Source organism: Corvus moneduloides, chromosome 18 (assembly GCF_009650955.1).
Source record: "Corvus moneduloides isolate bCorMon1 chromosome 18, bCorMon1.pri, whole genome shotgun sequence".
In the NCBI taxonomy this organism is placed as follows: domain Eukaryota; kingdom Metazoa; phylum Chordata; class Aves; order Passeriformes; family Corvidae; genus Corvus; species Corvus moneduloides.
Window position 1 is genome coordinate 6,037,675 of NC_045493.1, and position 23,093 is coordinate 6,060,767.

The 23,093-nt window shown below is 43.3% G+C and overlaps 2 protein-coding genes and 1 long non-coding RNA gene across 7 annotated transcripts in view; 1 reads left to right on the top strand and 2 right to left on the bottom strand.

Annotated features, from left to right (window-relative positions):
- Positions 1-1,449, bottom strand: part of CLTCL1 (clathrin heavy chain like 1) — a 34,584-nt gene extending 33,135 nt beyond the window's left edge. For all 5 annotated transcript variants that reach the window (XM_032128016.1, XM_032128014.1, XM_032128017.1 and 2 more), the window contains exon 1: positions 1,305-1,449. In XM_032128016.1, the coding sequence (XP_031983907.1) occupies positions 1,305-1,346 (42 nt within the window). In that variant the 5' untranslated portion in view covers positions 1,347-1,449. The remainder of the gene's footprint in view (positions 1-1,304) is intronic.
- A 152-nt stretch (positions 1,450-1,601) lies between these two features.
- Positions 1,602-8,505, top strand: LOC116453025. The gene is made up of 2 exons (XR_004243655.1): positions 1,602-2,384; positions 4,748-8,505. It is a non-coding gene; the product is annotated as an uncharacterized LOC116453025 (long non-coding RNA).
- A 6,058-nt stretch (positions 8,506-14,563) lies between these two features.
- Positions 14,564-23,073, bottom strand: SNAP29 (synaptosome associated protein 29). The gene is made up of 5 exons (XM_032128300.1): positions 22,639-23,073; positions 21,043-21,239; positions 20,769-20,854; positions 19,689-19,793; positions 14,564-18,652 (listed from the first exon to the last, which is right to left on the bottom strand). Exons 1-5 carry the CDS (start codon positions 22,846-22,848, stop codon positions 18,495-18,497), a joined length of 756 nt encoding a protein of 251 aa, XP_031984191.1. The 5' UTR covers positions 22,849-23,073; the 3' UTR covers positions 14,564-18,494.
- Positions 23,074-23,093: the final 20 nt, after the last annotated feature.

Consider the following 23,093-nt stretch of genomic DNA (forward strand, 5'->3'; position numbering starts at 1 on the left):
TCTTACTGAGACAGCTGTTCTGCAGCTCTTATGAACCTATTTGAGATTACTATAATCACTGCTATAGTGGACACTGGCAAGGAGGATGTGGAGTAGAATTCTTCACCATGTTAAACTTTCCTAACCCATGAAAACTCAGAGAACACAGGTGTGTCTCCTCCCCTGGACAGAGAGATTAGATATTTCTGGAATTCACTCCAATTACTGTTTTTTTCAAGATAGAGCTCCTTCTAGGGTCACCGGGACAGTTCTTCCAGTTAAGCAAAAACATACTTCCCAAAGGGAGCTGGAAGCGGCTGTAACCATTTCCCAAGCTGAAATGCCCAAAGTGGCATGAAGTACACACTGGGAGATGATACCCAGTTCGTATTTTGAAATGGATGCCTGATTTGACAGAAAGGGGCGGTACAGCGACAGAAGGATGACTTGCCAAGTCCACTTCCTGTTCTCTCATTCATTTAGTAAATTCCTTTAATTCCTGCTGCAAACTGCACGTTCAGAGACTGCTGTTCTCTCACTCCATTTACAACCCTCCCTCACCACCAGGTCACAAGGAAACAGATCAACCGGTTTGTCTGTGCTGCATTCCATTAGCCATGGATCTTTTCCAATGCTGGCATTACGGTTTTCACAGGATATTAAGAACAGAACCATGTCATTTTGGGGGAGGATTTTTTTAATATTGTTATGTTTGGAAGGAGAGACAGAGGCTGTGCAGCTTCCAAGTCCAAATGGTTTCTTACACCTCATCTCACCAATTCCCTCACAGCTGCACAAAAAGAGGTTCCCAGGAACCTTCGCGATCCAGGGGCTGATAGTTGTGTAGGTAAAAGGAAAAAACCAAGATCCGCCTGGAAGACTGCGGCGTCCACCCAAGCTGAGGCGGGGGAGCGCCCGCGGTGCCCGGGGCGAGCAGCACGGCTCCGGCGCGGCGCCTCCCCCTCCACGGAGCGGGAGGTCCCTCAGGCGACGAGTGACTCTGCACAAATCGCGGCCGCTCCGCACGCCGCGGGGACGCAGCTCCAGGGATAGAAGGATGGACGGACGGATGGACGAAGAGAAGCGGCAGCCCAGAGTCCGCACCGGGGGCGGGCTCGGTCCCGCGCGCCTTCCCGCGGCGCCCAGCGGGACGGCGGCGGCACTCCGGAGGGGAGGAAGGAGGGGACGGAGCGGGTCCCCTCGCGGCCTGGCCCCCTCTCCCCGCCCTCAGCGTGCCCTCGACACCCCCTCTCTGAGAGACGGTGCAAGGCAGAAGAGGGGGACCCCGACCCCACGCCTTCTCCGCTGCCCCCCCCTGCGCTCACCTGGAAGTGCTCCTGGAAGCGAATAGGCAGTATCTGGGCCATGGCTGGGGGCGAGCTCCCCAGGGCAGGGGCGCGGGGCAGGGACAGGCGGTGAAGCGGGGCGGCCGCCGGTACTCCCCTCACGGCGGCGGGAGCGGCGCAGGCGCGGAGCCCTCGCTGGGATGGCGCCCGGCACGCCCGCCACCCTCCTCGGCCTCGGCGCGGGGCCGCTCACTCGCTGGGATCACTCCGCACCTCACCAGCCTGCCAGGGTCTCCTCAAATAGTCCCTCCCCGCCGCCCTTCTTCCCCCGCCCATCGCCGCCGCCTCTCGCCCGCCATCACCCTCCCGCTTTCCTCTGCCCCTCTATCCCTCACTCCCGCTGAGGGCACGGGCTGGGAACGGGGTTCTGAGGAGCGGGTGGTCCCTGCCGCAGCTACGGCCAGCGGAGAGGGGCGGGAGGGCTTGTCAGAGTGCAGATATCCTTCCGCTGCTGCCACACACGCTCACGTGACCCGGCCCCCTCCCCGGCTCCCTCCGGCGCTGCCCCCGGCCCACCCTCACCGCGACCCCCGGGCCTGCCCCAGACCCACCCTCACACCGACCCTCGGGACTCCTCCTGACCCACCCTCATACCGACCCCGGGGTCCCTCCCGGCCCAGCCTCACACGGACCCCTGGCGCTGCCCCCCGGCCAGTCCTCACACGGACCCCCAGCGCTGTCCCCGGCCCACCCTCACACCGACCCTCGGGGCTTCTCCCTCCCCTTCCCCACAGCCGCGCGACCGCGCCGGGGCGATGCTCCCCTCAGCGCCCCGTGACTCCCGCTAGAGGTGAGGAGTAAGACAAGGAACACCCAGGAGCTGCCTGGTGGGCTCTGGAAGCCAGGAGCCGCCTGCCTGGCACCTGCCGTCGTGGCTGACTGTGCCAAAGTGCGACCCTTCTTCTCCTCCTTCTCGTCCTTCTCCTCCTTCTCCTTGGCAGCCCCAGAACGCCCAAAGGCACTGGGGTCTGGCTGGGTCAGACGGTTGCTCTTGGCTCACCACCCACCGACTTAGCCCTAGCACCATGTGGGCTTTGCTACCTGCAGTCATGGCTGAAGGTAGGCGATGGGGTTTATGACATGTTACCAGCTATGAAAACCATCCAACTGTTCTGCCCTGTTCAATTTTGAAATAGAAATAGGGCTCCTTCCCCAAGAGTTGACATTGTGAGTCGGAAGCTATTGAATAACCAAGAAGCAAAGGGTCCAACATACAAGAGATACATCAACACCTTTTTTTTTTACCCTCACTCCTAGGCATCCCATTAGCATTAGATGAGGGAGGTGAAGGTAACGTTAGTGCTATTTCTCCTAAATTACAGTAATCCTTTGAGGTGGAAATGGCTGCAGTAGTGCTAGCTCCAGCAGTTTTATCCAGAGTATTGTGTTGTTCACATTTTCCCAGAGAGCTCAGCTCTGGGAAACACAAGATTATAGGAGAATCTCTAATACAAAGCTGAACAAGGGACCCCTGAAGACTCAAAACCAGAAGGCAGATTAAAACAAGTTCAAATACATTACAATTTAAAACCTCATTATTTTCGTTTAACCTCATTCATTTTTAGTACATGGAGTTGGGAATTACCAAAACTGGGTTAAGTTTCCAAAGGAATCATAGGTGTGGCTCGCTGAGACACCTGGGTTCCTACTGGCACACACGGTTCCAGACTGCAGCCATGGGGATCCCTTGGTCACGAATGGGAGACTGAAGGTCTACAGCTGGACTGAGGAAACCCTGAACAGCCCATTGAACAGGTGGCTGAGAATGAGATGCTGCTAAAGCCCCATCCCTGCAGAGCTCTGGGATCTGTAGCTCTCCCCAGAGGACTCAGGATTGGGGTTACACACCAAGGTCTGGTCCCTCAAAAAAACAAAGCAAAAACTGGAGCTAAGGTGGAGACAACTTTTCTTTATGTGGTCCAAAGGGGTTTGAGTAGCATCTGCTCTGTAGGTTTGTTAGTTGCAGTTTAATTATGGTGGGTTATGAGTTTCTAAATGCGGGCAAGTCAGCAGTGCTGCAGAGAGAGACCACCAGTGGGACATCAGGACATATCTGTCACCAGCCCATTTTGGTGTAGTGAGCTTGTTCTGTCAACTTCCCTCCCACACATTCACTTTATGGATGCTAATTAATTATATCCAGAGCTCCTATTTTTGCTAATTTATTTCTATTTCTTAAAAAAACCAAGCCACATACTTTCATCACTTATTGTACAAATTAAGTAGTACCTCTTGTGTAGTGTACACAGTTATATATATTTTTATATCATTAATATTTTAAAGAAAATTGTGACAAAGGAGCAACAGATTTTCCTCTGAGATATTTTTATTATTAAGAATTACAAATGCACAGAAGTCACTGTGTACTGTGTGCAATCTTAATAGTCTGGCACTAAGCTGCTGCCATGAACTAGCGAGATCACTGGCTAAGGAAACCAAGGCTCTTTTAAAGTATAATTAAAATTAAAGGTCTGTTATATTTCTTCACTCCAATTTTAATAATATAATCCTTCATGCCCACTCCCAGCTGGCCAAATCCTAATTACAACATCCCATAATTTCTGTAGTAAAAAAAGTATCTCACTTTATGTAAAAGTGCTTTGCCACACTTCTGTCTGCTGATGTCTTTCTCATTTGTATCTTCTTTGCGCTGCTCTGTGTTTAAATATCTGTCCTTTCTAAGACCTGGCTTTGCTGATCCCAAGGGTTGGATTCTTTGCAAGTGTGATCAGCTCTGAAGAGTGAGCTGAGAATGTTGGACATTTTTGCACAAATCAAAAAAATGGGAAAAGTATTTTGCCATCTTTTCTCCACTTTGCGGCCTGCTGAGCTTCCACAGCTAAAGAAACTGACCTCTGTACTGTCAGCTGTGTGCATGGATGTTTTAAATATATTTGTTTTCTATATTTAGTTTGGGGTCTCTCAATGAAAAGGCACTACTGGCCTTATTTGAGGTATTTTTCCTACAGTCTGTAGTCTGTTAAAAGGGAATGTAAAAGGTCCCTAATGGTTTGCTGTGTTAATGTCCCTGTGATTAGCTGACTGCTCTCCTGCTCCTTTATACAAGGCAGAGCCACCACACTCAGTAGCTGAGAAGGGTGTAATCCCTAGCAATCCTTTAACAATGCAAATGAAAAAGCTCCTGGTAAATGTTTCTCTGTTTTTTTCAGAGGTTGCTCTCATCCAAATATTTGGGTTTCTGGCTCATCCTATGGATGGCAGCCTGATGCTCTTTTTCCAGTGTTTGAGAGGAGCCCTGAGAACAGCTGCATTTTTGTCTTGGAGGGGCTGTTATTTACACGGAAAAATGTTGTATGTATGGAAAAATGTTGTATGTATGTTCCCAGTCTTCTTCCCACAGAATCAGCCAAGGAAGTCTCACTGAAAAAATAATGTGCGCTTCTCTTAAATGTTTCTCTCAGGTTCTTGCTCAACAACATCCGTTCAAATCACTGGTTAACTACACAAGTGTTCAATTTCCAAATGTTTGGCCACTTTACTGTTTTGATACAAGAAGGTAAAAAAAGTCACTGGCACGTCTTCTGGCCTGTATGAGAAAGCATCCACTACAGGAGACCTGCCTGAGTGGGAACACTCAAACACTTGGGAGTGTTCATCAAAGTGCAGATCCAAGGAACAAGGAGTCTGTGAGTTGGACTTGCACATCCTTGTGCATGATCACTGCAAACTGCTGGGGAGCTGCTGCATGTGGCAAAGCACTAAATGCAGGATGTTGATCCACATCTGTTCCCAGCTGAATGCTGCCTGGCACTGTCACTGTTTTGCCTAACAGATAAATGCAAACCGTAGGAACGCTGGATCAGCAGTCACAGCACAAAGATGTTTTGGTGCAGCAACGACAGAGTGTCACAACAACTCCCAAAGTTCTGATTCCATCTCTCGTGGAGAAAATTTGCATTTCATGCATCTCAAGGCCCTCGCTGACTGCCCTGTTTGCTTCAGAATCCAGTTTGAAATTGTACTCCTTGTTTTTCAAACCACACCCTTGCTCCTTGGACTTCTTTCCAGCTTGTCTCTTGGAGACAGTGGCGTCGGCCCCTTTCCTCCTCTCTGTCTCTTCTCTCTCCTTCCAACAAACTCCTTGCTGCTGAGTCAAGAACTGTCTTCTGTCACTGTCTCCCATCCAGAACTGATTCTTTGTACGTGTCCTGCAATCCTTCACTTCACTGCAAAGTTCCATTCAAATAATGCTCTCTTTGCCTGGAATTCAATTATCCTTTTCCATCTGTTCTTACTGAATGCATAACTCTGGGTCATACAAAGCGCTCTGAGGCTCTGGATGAGTTTCTTCTGTTTTTTTTAAGTTATTGCGCAAGCTCCTGAGAGCAGGCTGGTAAAAATTGTAATGTGTCTGAAGAAGTTATTTGAAATGTAAAGATTATGTTGCGGAGTTGTTTAATACGTAATTGTTTAATGTCTAATTCATTCTTTGACAGGAGAATGGTGTTGTACACACTTAGCACTTAAAGAGAGTCCTGTTATGGTGGATTTTACTCTTGACATATTCTTGATAAAGGTCACTTTAGGAATTTAGTTCAGTATGTGAAGCCCCATTCTGTATTCCCTGCACATGAAAGCTCTGCTGGAGATTATCATCTCCATCTCTTCATCATCTCCATCAGCAGATTCTGATAGCATTTAATGTCAAAATGAACAGGAGTGTCTAGAGGCAGTAGCAGTGCAGGCTGGAGGTCTTAGGGTTCCCCACAGAGAATGCCACAGTGACACACAATTTACCTGTAACATGCAAACAATATGCCTGTTTTGCCTCCCAAGAGCATTTCCATCTGAAGGAGCCATTTCTGTCCATGAGCAGGACGCCGATATCAATGCTCTCTGTGCATTTGTAGAGTTGTTTACTCCTTCCCTGGACACTGGTGCTCTTCAGGCTTTGCAGCAGGTGCTGAATTCCTTGCATGGCAGTTTCTTAGCTGAAATTGCAACTCCTCCAGCCCAGCCTTGTAAAAACAGGGGTGTAGTGGTCAGTGACGCCAAGCCAGATAAAGGGCAGGGGAGTCAACGTCTGTCTTCAAAATCCTGACAGATGCATCAGGGCTGCATCCTACATCAACCCTTTTAGAAGCTGAATTCCTCCAGAGTGTTTTCTCTGGCAGCTCATTCATCAAGCAGGTAGAGAGTGAATGTGTTCTTTGAAAATCCGAGCAATGGCAAGAGATGAGGTAGCTCATATAAATCCAGTGTGCATCTCTTGCTAATTTCACTAGGTTTAGAATGACAGAAACCAAGCTATGTTTATATATAAACCAAGTAAAATTTTAGCCGAAATGGTCTGATCCTTAATTACCATTTAGGAGCATAACTAGTCAGTGTGCAGAAATAGGGAATGAGAAAGGGCTGGAAAGGACCTGGAGGGGTCTGCTGGTTATCACGGGTGTCCTATAGCAAGGCCAATGTTGTCCAGTTGCAGATTAATAGGGTGATTCGAGAAATGCTGAATTAGGGCCTTTTAGCTATTTCCTCAAGAGGGAAATCCTCAGTGTTCATTTTTTTAACATTATTATATTGTCAGGAAAGAGAATGAAGCCAAGAAAAGCAGAAACCAAGTTACATTTTAGAATGTAGTGGTAAACCACAGAGATGGTAAACAGACTTTTTATTTTCTAAAGGATATTTAGAATATATTTCCCCTTCCCCTACTCCTGGAAAGAAGTACTCAAAATTCATAAGCTATGAATTCCCCCATCCTCAGAAGGAAACAAGTCTTTATGACTGTGCTTTCCCTATGTTTGCCTGCTTCCTTTTCCCCACCACAGACTGTTTTGAGACCATTGGCCAACTTCAACCATATGTGATGGAGAGGAATAAGCCCAAAGATACTGGATTCCGGCAAGTTTCATGAAGACAGGCGGCCAGAGAATAGAGAGACTTTTATTTAGAAGGAATGGCTGAAGTGGGAGTTCAGCTTTTATTGGCAAATCTATGAAGCAGTCAGTGCAAATCATGAAAAAAAAAAAAAAAATCTTTGACCAAGGTCCGTACCTTCTTGAATTAGTTTTATTGTTCATGAAATACTTTTGTTCCCTTTCCTTATGCCCAAATTCCTGCTTTAATATGAATCTGTACCTTTGTCTGCATTAACTTTAAATATAGGTTCAGAAATCCTCTCCTGACAACACCATTATTTTCTGAACTGTGTTCTCCCCTTCAAAAACAGGTTTTTGTTAGACTCTGTAATGCTGTTTTATGTATCACAAAGGCCCTAGGTTTTTTTCTATCAGCTTATAGGACTTCAGGAAGCTGAAGATAAAAGTCACTCTCATTTTCTTACTCACTCCTGGCTTTCTGTCTGGAGTTGTTTGTGGAACAGGTTTTAATGGACATTCTCTGCATTTCTTGTTTCTTAATGACATATACAACCTGAATGCGACAGACTGGCTTTTCTGGATTTTTTTTTTTTTTTTTTTTTTTTTTTTTTTTTTTTTTTTTTTTTTTTTAGAATTTTCAAGATACAAACACAAGACAGAGATGTTTCCCAGAGAGGTTCAACATTCATACATTTACTACCTTTTAGATTATTGACAACAAGCAAGATGGCTGAGCTGGAATAAAATGTAGGCAAGCACAGGCTTACAAGCTGAAAGTCCTCATAATAAAATGTCTACCTAAAAAAAAATTCCTGTTAGTGCTCAGTGCCTACTAGGCAGAAGCAATATGTAAGCACTTTGCAACCCTGTCACTAGAATGAATTTAGATGACACAAGATGAAAACAGCCATGCCCCTTTATGCCAGAGCTTTCAGTGTAACTGATGCTACTTGTATGAGGGATGTTGAAAAAAGGGAGAAAAACTGTGCAGAGGCCTTAACAAGCACCAGAGGGAATTTACAGTGCTGTCTTTTTAGAGTATAATTAATCTTTTTAGAAAGCTCTTCCTGAATTTAAAGAGTATTTGGTACTTTCTACTTTTCTAAAGGCCTGAGGGATGCCCTGAAACATAAAAAATTACATCACACTTTTGGCAAACTGCTGTTCCAGATATGTAGTGTATCTTTAGCAAACACAAAAAAATGAAAGGGGAAGCATACAAAGGGCTAGTTAAACCATTTATTTAGCATTTTATTGCCATGTTTCTTTGCAGATTTTTGGTCCTTATCATGGAAAAAATGTGATCTAATAAAGTACTAATTTCAAAAAGAGTATATGGAGGTTGTTATGGAGTAGCTTTTAGTTGCCTCCTTCTTTCTTCACCTAGCCATACTGCATCCAGGAATAAAAGGGATGATTTCTAACCCCAGTGTCAGAATTTTCCCTCTTTCATCTTAGCTCTCCACAAGTCATTTGTTCCAACTCAGCCAGAGTCTAGTGTTTAAAATTCTGGATGGAGTAAGGCTCTAGCTACAGCACACCAAAAGTGAGTCATCTTTATGTGTTTCTACCCATTTTGTGAAGACTGAAACATGTTAATAATAAGCAGCTCTTCTTTTGTTTCTTTTGTTTCTTTGGTTATGCTGGAAGAGGCAAACTAAAGAATTAAAAGAAACAAGTTTAGTGTTAAGAAATAAGCACTTTCATGGACCCCCTCAAGATCTTTAAATATCTACATATTTCTCTTCTAGCTCAGAATGTGAGTGAGACAGCACATGATGTGTTGCCTGATGCAAGAACTATGTTCAGTTAATGCATATTGCCAAGCTCGTGTCTGCAAACAGGAGCTTGATTTGCTATATCTGGGCTGTGACTGGTCATAGTCTTTCACAAAGGCAGCAAAATAGCAGAATAAATGGTAGAATACAGGGAACTCTTGAGCATTTTGATCAATTATTCCAAAACAAGGGTAGTGAAATCTAGGCCATAGGATTAAAATGTGGTCTGAATCCACTCTAATTTGTAATATAAAGTTAAACATTTTGGAATGGTCTGTCCTTTCCCAGTCCACCCACTCATGTCGAAAAATGATGCAGTTGGATTTGCTGGTGATGCCAAGGTCGTGGCAAGCTGTGAGCATGGTCTCTGGTTAGGCAGGGCTTCCTGATGCATTCACTGGTGTGTTATCTCCTCAGCTGCTGGGTTACGAAACAACAAGGCAGCATCTATTACACTGCTGATCTCAGATATCACTTCCTCTGTCATCTCCATTCATAGTTACATATGACATGCAAAATTATTTTCAGCTCTATTTGGCTTGCATGTAGCCCAACTTTGCAGCTCCCCCCTGGACTCTGTAAATATAACAGCAGGAAGAAGCCACCTTTTGTCCCTTTGGGCCAGGAGGATATGCCAAACATCAACATGGATGTGTTCCTGAAGACGAAACTGCTTTCTGTAAATCTGCTCACAGATTTCACAATCCATCTGTTTTCTGTAAAATGCAGTTATTTACAGCAAAGTTCACTTCACAGTACAGTAGCTGCTGTTTATGTTGCTATTTCTGTTGAGGCTCAATATTGTCTATTTTTCATTATATCTCAATGCTGCCTTTAATTGCCTCTTTCCAGCAGATTTACGCATTATCCCTCCTGGCTGTTCACACACAGACTTCCCTTTACTTGGCAATCTTCCAGTCACTCCATACTACAGAGAGAGGTACTAAAACAGCAGAGCAATTGATGAGAGTTAAAATAAAACATGATCTACATGACCTACAGATGACTGAGCAATTGGACAACAGAGCATCTGAGACTCAGCAGAAGTTCTATTCCTTCTCTTGACTGTTCATTTTATACTTTTGGGCAGGTACAAAAAAAAGATGATAGAGGCTTAACAAATGTATTTTGAAATGTTATCTAATGCCTTTATTTATCACTGCTCCAGGGAAGAGTATGTTGGAATTAATGATTCTCTCAAATAACAAAAATTGTTCTCACAGGAATCAGCTTCATAAAACCCTGACACTTGAGACACGTGGGGAAGCAGAGACATTCCCTAGAGATCTGCTGGGGTCATTAACACAGCTAGGCTGACTCAGCAGTACATCTACTTGTGCCTAACTGCAAAGATATAAGGACGCTTAATGGTTCTAATGTGGTGCTCAACATAAATACACACCTATTTCCTAAATAAGTACATTCTTAATTTAAGGCTCCAGCATCTTGCTGTTTAATGCCCCAGACCTCACTGCTCTGTCATTGGCAGTAGCTGCTGGTGTCCAGTAATACACAGAAACCAGCAATGTGGGGCTGTGTCCCACAGAAGAGCTACTTTGGTTGTGCTCTTCATCCTACCTCACTTGGGCACAGGTGAAACCCTCAGGCTCCTGGCAGGCTGCCACTGTAAACCCAGCACAGCTGGCTTGAGTGGAAAGCAAGGCCTCAATATTGCATTTCAAACACTGATTAGTAAAGCAGGTGATTGAAAAAAAGGTGTTTGTTTAGCTTATGGAGATTGTGGAAAAGAAAACAGCTCCAGAAATCCAAAGCTAGAAATACTACAGCAATCAGGTACGTCAGATTCCTGTGAATGAGGTTCCCTCCCTCCACTTTCAGCTGCAAGGATGAAGGTCTTTCTCAGACAAGCACTGGACAAGCAGTTGAAATCCAGCTCGACAGAAAGCCATTCAAAAGGGTCAAGAGCAAGGATTCAGGCAGTAAAATAAATACCTGGAGATGGAAAAATCCTTATCCATTTTTCCTCCCTGGCACAATAATTCCATTTTGGAATTATTGTGCCAGGAAATTATTAAATCACACAAGTTTCAGTAATGAATGTATTACTTGGATGGCATGGGAAATTGCTGGGGGTTATAGCTAAGGAAAATAACTTTCCAAAGTCAGCAATGAAAGATCAGATAGATGAGCAGGATGACAACTTATATGGACGTCTAAAAATAGTGCTGGTATGGGAGGGTATTCTTCAAAGTAATACAAGTAAGCATTAAGAGGAGACGTGTGCATAAAAAGCAGAGGGGTCTTTGTTCAGCATTTTCTGCTGTCATTCAGCAGAAAGGTTCCCAGTGATATTTTGGTTTATCTGGGAAGACTCTGACACCTAATTAGGAGAGGGACAAATCAGATCTGCACTTCTGTATCTAAAAGGCCGTGTTTAAGCCTTGAGAACAAGGCTACATTACAAATGCCAGTTCAGGGCATGCCAGAGTTGTTCTGTGGCTCGATAAGGTTGGTGCCTTCATAAGAGGCCCCTCAGGAGCTTGTTTTCTCACCTGCTTAATGTTGCAATTCAGTTTCAGGTCATTCAACAAAAATTAACCCGTGACTGAACTATTGCAACTATGTCATTTAGGAAAGAACACCCTTCTCTCCATGTGCTGATGAATATTTTCTACCTGGCTCAGTCACACCTGCACAGGGAGCATGTGGAGAAGAGGTGGGAGGTGGCAGTGGCAGTTTGGGTATAGCAAAGTGGGCTCTGCATTGTCGCTAACTGCGCCTGCCTTGCATTCTGAGCACATGTGGGGAGGATCCCAAAAGCACCCACAAACCCTCCTAGCTCCTATCCATGCTGTATGAATGTGTGGAGCTTTAGGAACAAGATAAATGCCAGAAATGTCAACAGCTTTAACAACAATGTGCAATGAAGCAGATAAAATGACTCAGGTCTCCTCTGCAGTGCTGTTAGCAGCCTATACATTATTTTCAGGGCAGAAGGCTGCAGAACTTTGAATCTGGAATTGTCTGAGTCTCCATCAAAATCCTGCCTTTTAAGAGTTCTTGGCTTTCCACAAAAGTCAAATTACAAGTAGTAAGTCCTTGGGCATTCAGTCCTGGTCATCCTGCTTGCATTATTCCAGGAAGAAAAATACAAGCTGATGTCCTTCCTCACAAACCTTTCTCCATGGGTAGATGCAATCAGGTTTCAACCTTTGCTTTGTTACATGACCTATTTATATTGAACTGCTGGATTTCTTGGCTGCCTCTCTACCCAGTCTTCACTCAAAGAGGAAAGGAACATCCTGTCATCATCATCCAAGAGGATCAGTGGGCAGAGATGTAAACAGGTTGGCCAATCCAGGCACAAGGAAATGATGAAAATAGGGCCATAAAGTTAAGACTTTCAAGACCTGAGGTTGGGAGCAGTGGTATGCAGTAACCCAGCACCGACATTACTGTGGATCTTACTGGGAGCCAAGAGCCGACTGCACCACCACCCTTTGCAGTTGCTTCACACAAGGCAATTCCTGCAGGAATTTTTCTTCAAAGGCACCCAGTTGACAAACATTACATGCAAAGAAAGAGCACAGAAATTCTAAGAGAAATCTGGGGCTCAAATTTTAGGGCAAGCAGGTCAGGTTTTACAACCTACATAATTCGAACTCAATTAGAGCTGGCAAAAACCAGTCAACCGATGAGGGCATACTGAAGGAAAACTCTTCTCTTAGCTATTTCTTTCCCATAGGAGGAGACTGGGTGAATTTTGTGAAGTAAAATCAATGAAGAAATTTTTTGGAGTAAAATCAAAGGAAGATTAACTGTGTAATTCTTCCCAACTGCCCTAACATGGTAGATCTGAAATTATAAACTCCTTTGGGCAGTGGCTCCTACTCTAGGGCTGTCAGCACCTGACATACCCTTTCCTAACTATCATCTTTCTGCACTGGAGGGTTAACGCCCAAAGCGTGGCCTTGGTGGCACACTCCATACTCTTGCTGCCCTCGCTGGCGCTGTGAGGCTGTGAGACACCCCAGGGCTGGCCAAAGGTTTGTTCTTTCAAGTGACAGAAATTCAGCAGCTCTTCAGAGTGCTGGCCTGGGGTAGAGCTCAGCGCTGGCCAGTGACTGCTGTCCATTAACAGAGAGAGCAGATTTACAGTTAATGTGGAGGGAAAAGGAGAGTCATCTTGAATTGAGAGGCCCACTGTTCTCCACAAAATACCCACAGCTAGAGCTGGAAGTCCATTTTGTAGAAGGTTCTGCCTCACCAACAGCAAAGTCACAGTCCATCTAGACTTTTTATAGTGGAGGCAGGGCTGCACAGTCACTGTATTTAGTAAACCCTGCCTGGCATTCAGGGATCCTCCCAATTTGGCAGCCTGCTTATTCTGGAGGCACCACCCTGCTTGCTTTCAACTGAGCTCTACCAACCCCTCGGTTCTAGCCCCAGTGGGGTTGTGCTTCATATTTTCCCAGTCTGGGAATTTGTAATAAATTTATTTGGAAGCAAACCAACCAACCAAAAAGAAATTAAAATCGTAGAACTCCCTCTTAAAGCCAAATCTCTTTTCAGAAGCAGGGAGAGGGGCAGGCAGAACCATGGAGTCCTTCATTCCAACAGCCCCTGCTCTGCCTGGTGTTAAGTACTTGGATGAGCATCCTTTACCTCCCCTTCCCCTCACTCATTCCCCAGGAAGGCAGGGACTGCACTGTAAGCAAGGAAGTCCTTGAGAATACACAAAGGGTTGAAATGCCTGACCAGCCATAAAAAACCAGCTGTCTGAGAAATACCCTGAAGAGTCTGAAACTGATTCTCATGCCAGCAGAGCAAGCAAACTATTAATATTCCTAGCAGAGATCCAGAATCGACTGCACTGCTCCGTTCTCTATCATCTCCCACTGTGCTCTTTGTACTATTTTGATTTTTCTATATGCAACAATCACGTGCAGAGACAGAAGGGCTCTCAATTCCCATTTGTTGAAGAACTCTCAGCAAAAAGGCAGCAAACCAAAGTTATCTGAATTTTTTAAAAATCTGTCAGTCTCTCTATTAACTTTCCCTTTTCAGAGCTTTTGTAATAAATAGCACTTCTGAATCTCTGCTTTACAGGATCAAACAAAATTAAACTCTACTGCAAAAAAAAAAATTCAGAAGCCAAGTTCCTCCCTTCATTTTCTTACAGTAAGAACCTACCTGAAGGTCAAGACATTCAAAGATTTTTCTACCATCACCCAATTTGGGACCACACAAATATCACAAGAAGGTTTTCAAGATGGTTTGTATCTTTTTTTGCCTTACACCTGTTTCACCTGCCTTGTTCATGCATACATCCAGTTATTGATATTCCTGATAATACCAAGCACTATGGCAAGGTTACTTTTTAAGCAACATCTGGAATTATTTTATCATCAAAAATAATTTTTTTGCAAAAATAAATGCTGGTTTACATTCCTCTCTCAGGATCTAAGAGGATCTGCTCAAGAATAACATAGAAATGTCATACCCTCTTTTTATTCTTAGAAAACAAAACCCACCAGCTGCAAACTTACGTCCATGCTAGCACAAACCTGATAGAGTAGGTCCTGCATTTTAACAGATATTATGAAGGAAAAATATCAACGAAGTTGTAATAAAAAAATAAATGCAACAACTCTTTATTAACAACAAACACCTTTTATTTACTGTCTTACCATTCAACACTCATTCCATTCAATCTCTTAAATTGCTGAACTACAGTTCAGTTTAGCATTTAAATAAAAGAGAATGCAATTTGACTTGTACAAAAAGTGTTATACCTGGGTGGCACAGAATTAAAAGTTCTATTTTAAAAAGCCATAGACACAAATAATTTTAAATCACACCTGTGATTTAAAAATTAAGTCCTATGTATTTCAAAGTAAAAATTAACACATATCCTCCATATGTTGTTATGCTTGTAAAAATGCCTACAAAAATCTGTTTGTTCAGAAGGCAGAGTGGTTGGAAAGTATCTTCTATTTCACCATTTAACAAAAGACATCACAAAAACTACTAGGCAGCAAAATACTTCAGGTGAATTTCACACATTAAAAGAACCCCTGACACCATTGTGTCCCAACAATTTCAGTAGGGCCAATACAGCCAGCACAGCAACAGAATCTGTGTAGTATGGACTAACATTCAGCACATATCATTTGTTACAAGATTTAATTCAATGCTCAGGAAATTTAAAATTCAAATACACCTAGGAGTCTAGTCATCAGATACTGGTTATTCCCATTTTTTTCCCTTGCTGCTTTTAGAATTTTTTGTCTGTGTTATGAAGGGTATATACTACTTCCCCAGTGTTTAAAATCTCTTCAAAATTGATTAGCAAACTTTTTGAGAAACTGACAAATTGCCTTTTATAAAGAATACTTAAAATATTTTTTTGCCATCTTCTTCTGACCTTATTAAACTTCTACCCAAGCCAATAAAATTAACCAGAGCTGTTTTGCTGCAAGAACACCAGCTTATATGCCAACATGAATATGTAGGCAAAATAATTTATTTTACTACATAAGTGCAAATTAAACTTCTTCTGAAAGTCCTGGACTCTACACAGTTTAAGTTTTTCAACAGTATCCAAGAAGAAATAAAATGCCATCTCAGGAAACACTAAGTAAAGCTACTGAAGTAAATCCTTCATTACACATGCAAACTGGCATTTCCTGGAAAAGCAAAAATCATGTGGTTATTTTTCTTTAAATTTCGTTTTCCTGTAGGATGGAAAATTATTCCAAGAGAAAAAAAAATCATCACTATTACAAAATAGTGGTGTCTCCTCATGTCAGTTATGTTTGTTATCAGCAAAAATCAGTGTGAAAGCAGACACAAGCAATTCAGTTTGTAGCAGAAATTCTTTTATATCCATGCACCATCTTTTTCCCCCTGCAAAAGAAATCCAGTGTGGGAAATGATCCTTTAAAACAAGGCCATTAAAACAAAACAAAAGTAATAAAGAGAGCAGGAAAACCTAAGCAAAGGCAGGCATACATTACTGAGGCAGTGAATGGGATTGTTAGAAGACATGAGAAGTTAGACCTCTGTATAAATTCCACATGGCTGAAATCCTGGGTTTCTACTCTGCTTGGATCAGGGCATTCTCAAAGCACAAACAGGGATTTATTTTTTATTCCCAAAGCAGAAATAGGGATTTATTTTTTTATTCCCCTTCCCTGCCCATGTTTTTAAAGGCACCAAAGATATCCAGGATGCAGTGAACATTTCATAAAACCAATACAACTACACATTTGCTCAAAAACTTGAAGTTATTTTGTGAAATAATTTAGACTAAAAAGGGAATAGCTTACATCAGAAAGGCAGTACGCTTCACCCTTAAGTCAACGATTTTTGCTTGGATTCAAGCTCCAGACTTCTTGCTACACATAACACAACTGGGTCCTCCAGTGACATTTTTCCTCCATTTGCCACACCTTACTCAAGAAAATCTCAGTGTCCATCCTTGTTATCAGAGTCTTACCTTAGCAGTAAAACACTGAGTTGTGACAGTTGCTTACAGGTGAAGGCAGACTTCACACTAAAAGGAGTGTTATTAAAACAAGTAAGAAACAAAACCAGGTATAATAAAAATTTCAATCTTCCTTCACTGAGGTACTTAACATATGAATACTAACAATTGCATAATTTACTAAGTAAATGTATCAACTGTCTTGAGACATCAAATCATATAATTAACAAATATTCTAACAGAGTAAGAGAATTAATCAGGGTATAAACTCAGACAGTAAAATGATACATTAATATTAATAGGCTATTTATAGTTCTAAATGAGCATAAATGATACACACTGAAAAATTAAAAAGCAATTAAAGGTACTTAATAGCTCTTAAAGTTTTATGTCCCTGCAAAACAGATTTTTTGGGGAGGGATTGAAATCAATGCCATCAGTAACAAAGGAAACAAAGGCTCACCTAAAATCTAATTCACAACTCAACCCTGCTAGCAATGCCAGGAATAGTATTTTTTCCACAATACTATGTCCATTAAGTGTAGTGGTTTTAGTGATTTCTTTTTCTACAAGTGAACTTTCAGGAGACAAAGTAAAAGAAGAAAGTCTCAAGTTCTCTTATCTCCTTAACAATTGGATGCACCTTGTGGCAAGTGAGCTCAAGGTAACAAATCCCTTGAAAAAGGAACAAGGGGGGTGTGAATGGGACATCTGTGAAGGGGACAAGTTTGATAGCACAGAACACCAAGGTCTTTAATTCATAAGGCAATGTGGCATTTTCAAAAGTAACAATCTCTTCCTAGCCACACACTGTCACTTGTGATGTTCCAACACTGACACAGGTCCCCTGGCCTCTCCAAACAGGAGCAACTTGCTTGTTTTCAAGACAGACAGCAAGTTCTCACTTGTCTCACTGTCATGTCTTCAGGCTGGAGCAGAATTTTGATTATTTTGTTCTACAGTGACCCTTACAAAAGAACAAAACAAAGTGAAAGGCCCAAATTCTAGCTGGAAGACTCAAAAATGGTTTTGGGCTTTTCCTCATTTGCAGGAATTTTTCATACCTGCTAAGCCAGTGCAGATGTATGTGAACCACAATGGGGTTTCTTAACAGTCACATTACTTAGCAAAACACAGCATCTGCTCCATCCCTAATCAGATCTGAAATAAATGCTAAAGAACAATCTTCTACAATCTGTTTGTGCACTATCAGATCAACTCTCCATTTCTAAAATGGAAGCTATTTTTTCAAATAACCACCTAAATGAATAAGCTGAGAAACAGCAGAAAATTAAAAACAGATGGTGACCATTTCTGCAGAAGAATCTTCAAGAGCACATACATTTAAGTCCTGATTTTGTTACCCAAACTTTTTGGGTCACTGTCAATGAACATTTCTTGCAGACCATAAGATACCCTTAGAGATCTTTACTGACAAGACTGTTAAGGCAATAGTATTTAGTTACCCAAACATAAAAACCACAATTTGTGGATGCACCATTTGGGCAAAGTCATCTTAGGAAAGGGAACGCACACAGGATATTACCATAACTGCATGACACCCTTGATATTTTACAACGTCCACAGAACAGCTTTCCTTAAGCTCCAGAAATGCCACAGAACAGTCACTTAAAAATATTTTTACAGCTGGAAATCAGCCTTTTTTCAGAATTTAACATATCTGTAGGTAAACAGAATTAGCAACATTTGCTCCGAACAAAGCAGCACATTCTGTTCCCCCTGCCCGTTCCCCAAAACAGAGGCAAAAATGCAGTTCTTTTTCTCATCCCAGGCCAAGGACACCGCAGCTCTGTGGAGTGCGAATTCCTCTGCGCACATGACGCAGTTACACAACTGAGCAGGGCATCCTGACCCAATGCTGAGATTTTACTCCACATGCCCTTTTCCTGTGTAGACTAAGAGGAAATGTAAATTATTGTGCTGACTTAAAACTACGTAATTTTAATGACAACAAAACCAGTAACACAGCAGAAAAAAAAGAGAAACAGACACCACCCAAGATTTTTTAAGAGATCGGTTGAGATGAGGCGTTCAGGATGAACCAACACTGGACAAAAGAAATTCTAAAAATCCTTTAAAGTTGTCGGACTTTCCTATCAGTGTTTTTGATGTTGACATCCAGTGTCTCTACTTTCTTTGTAAGCCGATCCAACATATCATCCTGCTCTTCTATTTCAGTCTGCAGGCCAAGAGCAAGGCTCTTCAGGCGACTCAGCCCAGAAGACATCTCATCTGTCAGGGTAGAGAGGGACCATAAGGAATCAAAGTACTATAACACATACTGTTTAAATGGACACTATCAGGATTCCTTCTTCTCCAAACCCCTGGGTTAGAAAACATTAAGATACAATTCCTCAAGTCTTGAGCGTTCCTCTGAAATAGAGGAAGGATGGATATATTCATACTTGTACTGTTACTACCAGAAATGGTAACTTCCTTCTTTCTTACATTATAACGGCAAATGCTTAACACCAAATTGGATCTTTATCAAATGACATACCCTGTAATGTAGTTTTTACCTTTTTTTTTAATGTATCTCATAGAAAATTTGGTACATATTTTCCCTGCTCAGCATACACACAGTATGCTCACTAGCTCAATTGTTTTTCTTTAAACTTCATGCAGAGATGATATCAATGTGCTGGAAATCTAAGCAGTTATTTATCATAGATGAAAAACTCCCATTTCCAGATTTCCTAATTGACCAAAAGGTGATTATTTCATTGCATGATTGAATGGTATAAATGCTTCTCGAGGTTAGTAAGTTTTCCACAGCTTGTGAATAGAACAAATGGGCTTCCACTAGATCTTATGACTGACTATTTCTCTTTGATTTATTCCTTTCTGATTTTTTTTCAATCTCTTCTTTCTAGGTCAGCTACACAGTGACACATGTAAGCAAACAGGCACTTTGTCTATATGCTACAGAACAAAGGAAGGCAAACTCAGCTGAATGGTTTTGAGAAGTAATAAAAGAAGTGCAGCAAATCCACAAATTAAATATTCAGTGCCTTTCAATTCTTCTATTTTTGGCAAAACATGTTTATTTCAAAAGCTGTGCATAGCTTTAAATTATTTTGGTTCAAACTGATGTACCATGTGGATAGTTTTGAAATGCAAATACAAGCAAATTTTTTTTAAATTATCATCAAATTTTGCATGTTAACTAAACAAAAAAGTGTTGGCAATATATCACTTAGTAATTTTATCTGGTTTAGGAGTCAAAAATTCACAATTGTATGACATTAGCTTCACTTTCTTCACTCACCTAAGTTGTTATCAATCTTCTGGTGGTAAGCTCGCAATTGTTGGTTCTTTGGGTAGGCATCCCTTTGCACTGAAGAAACTAAATCTACTTTGTTGAAATCATTGTCTGTTAAGAGTACAGAATATTATATAATGAAAAAGCTTGTGAGAAGAGGCTTTGAACTTTTAGAACGACTGTTAAAAATTAGTTTGAACACAGCTGCCAGGTAAACACATAACCAGAGTACCAGGAGTAGTCCAGCACCACTGTCTATAGGCCAGCTTTCAAGATGAACACTTAAGCTACAATTATTCTCTTTTGGGCTGCCACTTGTAGTTCTAGTAGGGAGTTGAGAGAGAAAAGCAAACCCAGCCCGCCCGCGAACGTCCAGGGGGGACAAAGGGGAGGGACGGTCACCGGGACCCGCAGGGAGCCGCCCCAGCTGAGGCCGCCGGAGCCGCTCTGGCCTCTGCTGGACAGACCTCGGCACTACATGGAGTGGGATGGGGATCGAAGTCCCCGAAGCCTTCCTTACTCACACAACATCATCGATATCCTGCTGCTTTCCCACTCTTACTGTGTTAAATAACCGAGGCTCACTTCATAAAGAAACAGTTATTTGGTATGAAAAAGCCCTCACAGAAGTTAACGGATTGAGAGAAGGAGGAACAAGGCCAAACTCCATACACCACCTTCTGAGAATCAAGAAATGACTTCAGTATGAAGGGTTAGAATCCATGTTTGAAATAACAAGGAAAATGTATCTGAAAACTACGACAAATGATGGTTAAAAGGAGGACCTCTGAACTTGTAACATTATGGCAAACCTGGGGAAACCCTGTCTGCACACTGTGTACACTCTCAATGCAAATATAAGCACTGGATGTGTTTAGACTTTAGTAGTATAACATCTTCACTATGGATATAAAGAGTTTAATAGAAACAATTCCCTAGAATTCAAAGCATGAAGGCTGGGATACAAATCTCAAGATATTAGGCAGCAATGTAAGTCAGCAGCTGGGCAGGCTGAAGAGTCTCTGCCTTCTGCAAGTTTGCCCCACATGAATGACAGGCGTTGAGTGTAAAATAAAGTTAACAAACCTGAATTATCTAGCTTCCTTAAATTTGGATGGCTTTCCTGGTATTTTGACTCTTGTTCTTTACTAGACGTCATTGCTTCTTTTAACCTAGTAAAAAAAAAAAAAAAGAAAGCATTGCTATTGACCTTGGCATTGAAGAAATACGGTAGATAGACCATCTCAGGAGTTCACAGGAATTTGAAAGAATCAATAGATGTTTTATATTCTGATTTTCTGGTGACATTTCAGAGATGCTGTGGGAGACAAGTCCCAGATAAAAAGTTTATGTTACTTGCCTGCTGTTAGCATAATATTCAGGGGCTCCATTCTGCTCTGGCTTGCTCTCTGGAGGTTTGGCTTTGAAGTAGTTTACCAAGCCCCCCCAAACACTCTTGATGCTGTTTATGTGCCTTTGACTCGTCTTCAAGTCCTGGTCCATTTTATCCACCATCTGCTCCGTGCGCTTCAGTGCCTCTCCCTGACGGATGAGCTCCTAAGAGGCATTGACAGAGAAAAGCAGATCATAAAGCCAGGATAAACTGAGACATCAAAGAATTAACAGATACCCTAAAGAAAAAATAACAATGTTCCTTCATCTGTGCAGACTGTTTCTGAGGGCAAACAGCTTCTTCTTTCAGTCCTCTTCCTCCAGGACATTTCAGTCAAGAATTGCTTGTCAGCCACAGCATTAACCAGCTGTAAAATCCTCATCTCTGCGACGTGCCAGCTTCCTGGCACCTACCACAAACAGCATCCAGGAGTTTTCTGCACTGGCCTTTTGTCAGGCTGACATTTGCATCTATGGCTGATCACCACATGGGTGATGAGGAAATGCACAGGTTTATGGCAGGGGAATGAGCAAGCAGGACAATTTCTAGTTACGAACAGCACCTTCATTGGGAAGGGATTCTATTTTCACCTTACTGGGATGTCTCTGATAATTTACAAACAGAATAACCAAACGAAATAAACACAAACGTAATTTCTTCAGGCTTCAGGAATATTTCAGTTAATTCTAACACTGCAGGATTTAGGAATTTTTATAAGTACAAGTACATTATTTTCTAATTCAGCAGCACAAACACTATTCCAAAGTAATCCAAAGATTAATGCTGGAAGGAAAGTTGCCTGCAGCTACCACCAGTGCAAAACAAAGAACTTGTGTTCATATTCTTGCTAAACTCTGCGAAGTTTTAGCTGAATTTTCTTCTTTTCTCCCTCTCTCAATAAAGCAGCAAACACACAGACTTCAAGTTTTACCATAGGCCCTGTGTCAAGCCTGAATTCTTGATTCCTCACTTGTGATTTCCTGGACAAACAAATCACGAGTCTGAAAATTCACAGAAGTCCCACCAAGAACCCTCTGAGCCTAAGGACTGGCTGCATCTTGGGGATGCTCTGGGGTTAATTTAGGCAACCACATCACCCAAGGACCATCCCATGAGCAGGTGACACAATAGACAAATGCTGAAACAGGGCCTGAGGAATGAAGGAAATGATTAATCACGGTGAACCGAAGCACATCACAAACAACTAACAAGGCAGGCCCTTCATCTAACCAAGAGGACTGCTGAAAACTTTCTAGTCAGATAAAAATTAGTAAGAATGGTTGAAAGGAGCTGAAGACACGGCCGAGTCCCAGCCTCAGACAGACAGGCTGTAACTGGGATTTTTCCCTCAAAACCTAAACGCCACCACCCAGAAAACACAGGGACAGGCTGCCTGGAGAACACCGAGTAACCCTAAGGAGGAACTTTTCAGGAGACTGTCTGGAGGAAGGGAGAACAAGACTCCGGTCCCAGAGGTCTGAGCGAAGGGGGAGCGCTCGGGCCCTGCGGCGGCTCTTCCCCAGCGGCCCGGGGGTGAAGGCTCCGCTCCCGGCCCCGACCCACCTCGGAGGCGGCCACGCCGATGCGCTCAGACTCGTAGAGGAGCGACAGCGAGCGGGTGGTGCTGTCGGCAGTGGCGGCGGAGCGGCGCAGCACCTCCTGCTGCAGGAACCGCTGCCGGTCCGCGCCGCCCGCCCCGCCGGGACCCGCCGGCGCCACATCCTCGTCGTCGTCCTCCGCGAACGGGTTGTAGCTCCTCGGGAGCGCCGACATAGCAGCGCCGACCGCAGGAACGTCCGCGAGGAGCCCCAGCCCCTCACGGACAGCCCCCAAGCCCCTGCCTCGGGCCGCGGCCGCTCCGCTGCTTCCGCCCACGGCACCGAGCGCCGGGCGGAAGCGCCGGGCGGAGCCACCGAGCGCACTCCCCTCCGCGGGGCGGGGCGAGCGGCCGCAGCGGCGCTGGGGAACGGGCGGCTGCTAGGCGAGACCACTGAGACGGGGGGCGCGGGGGGGATGGT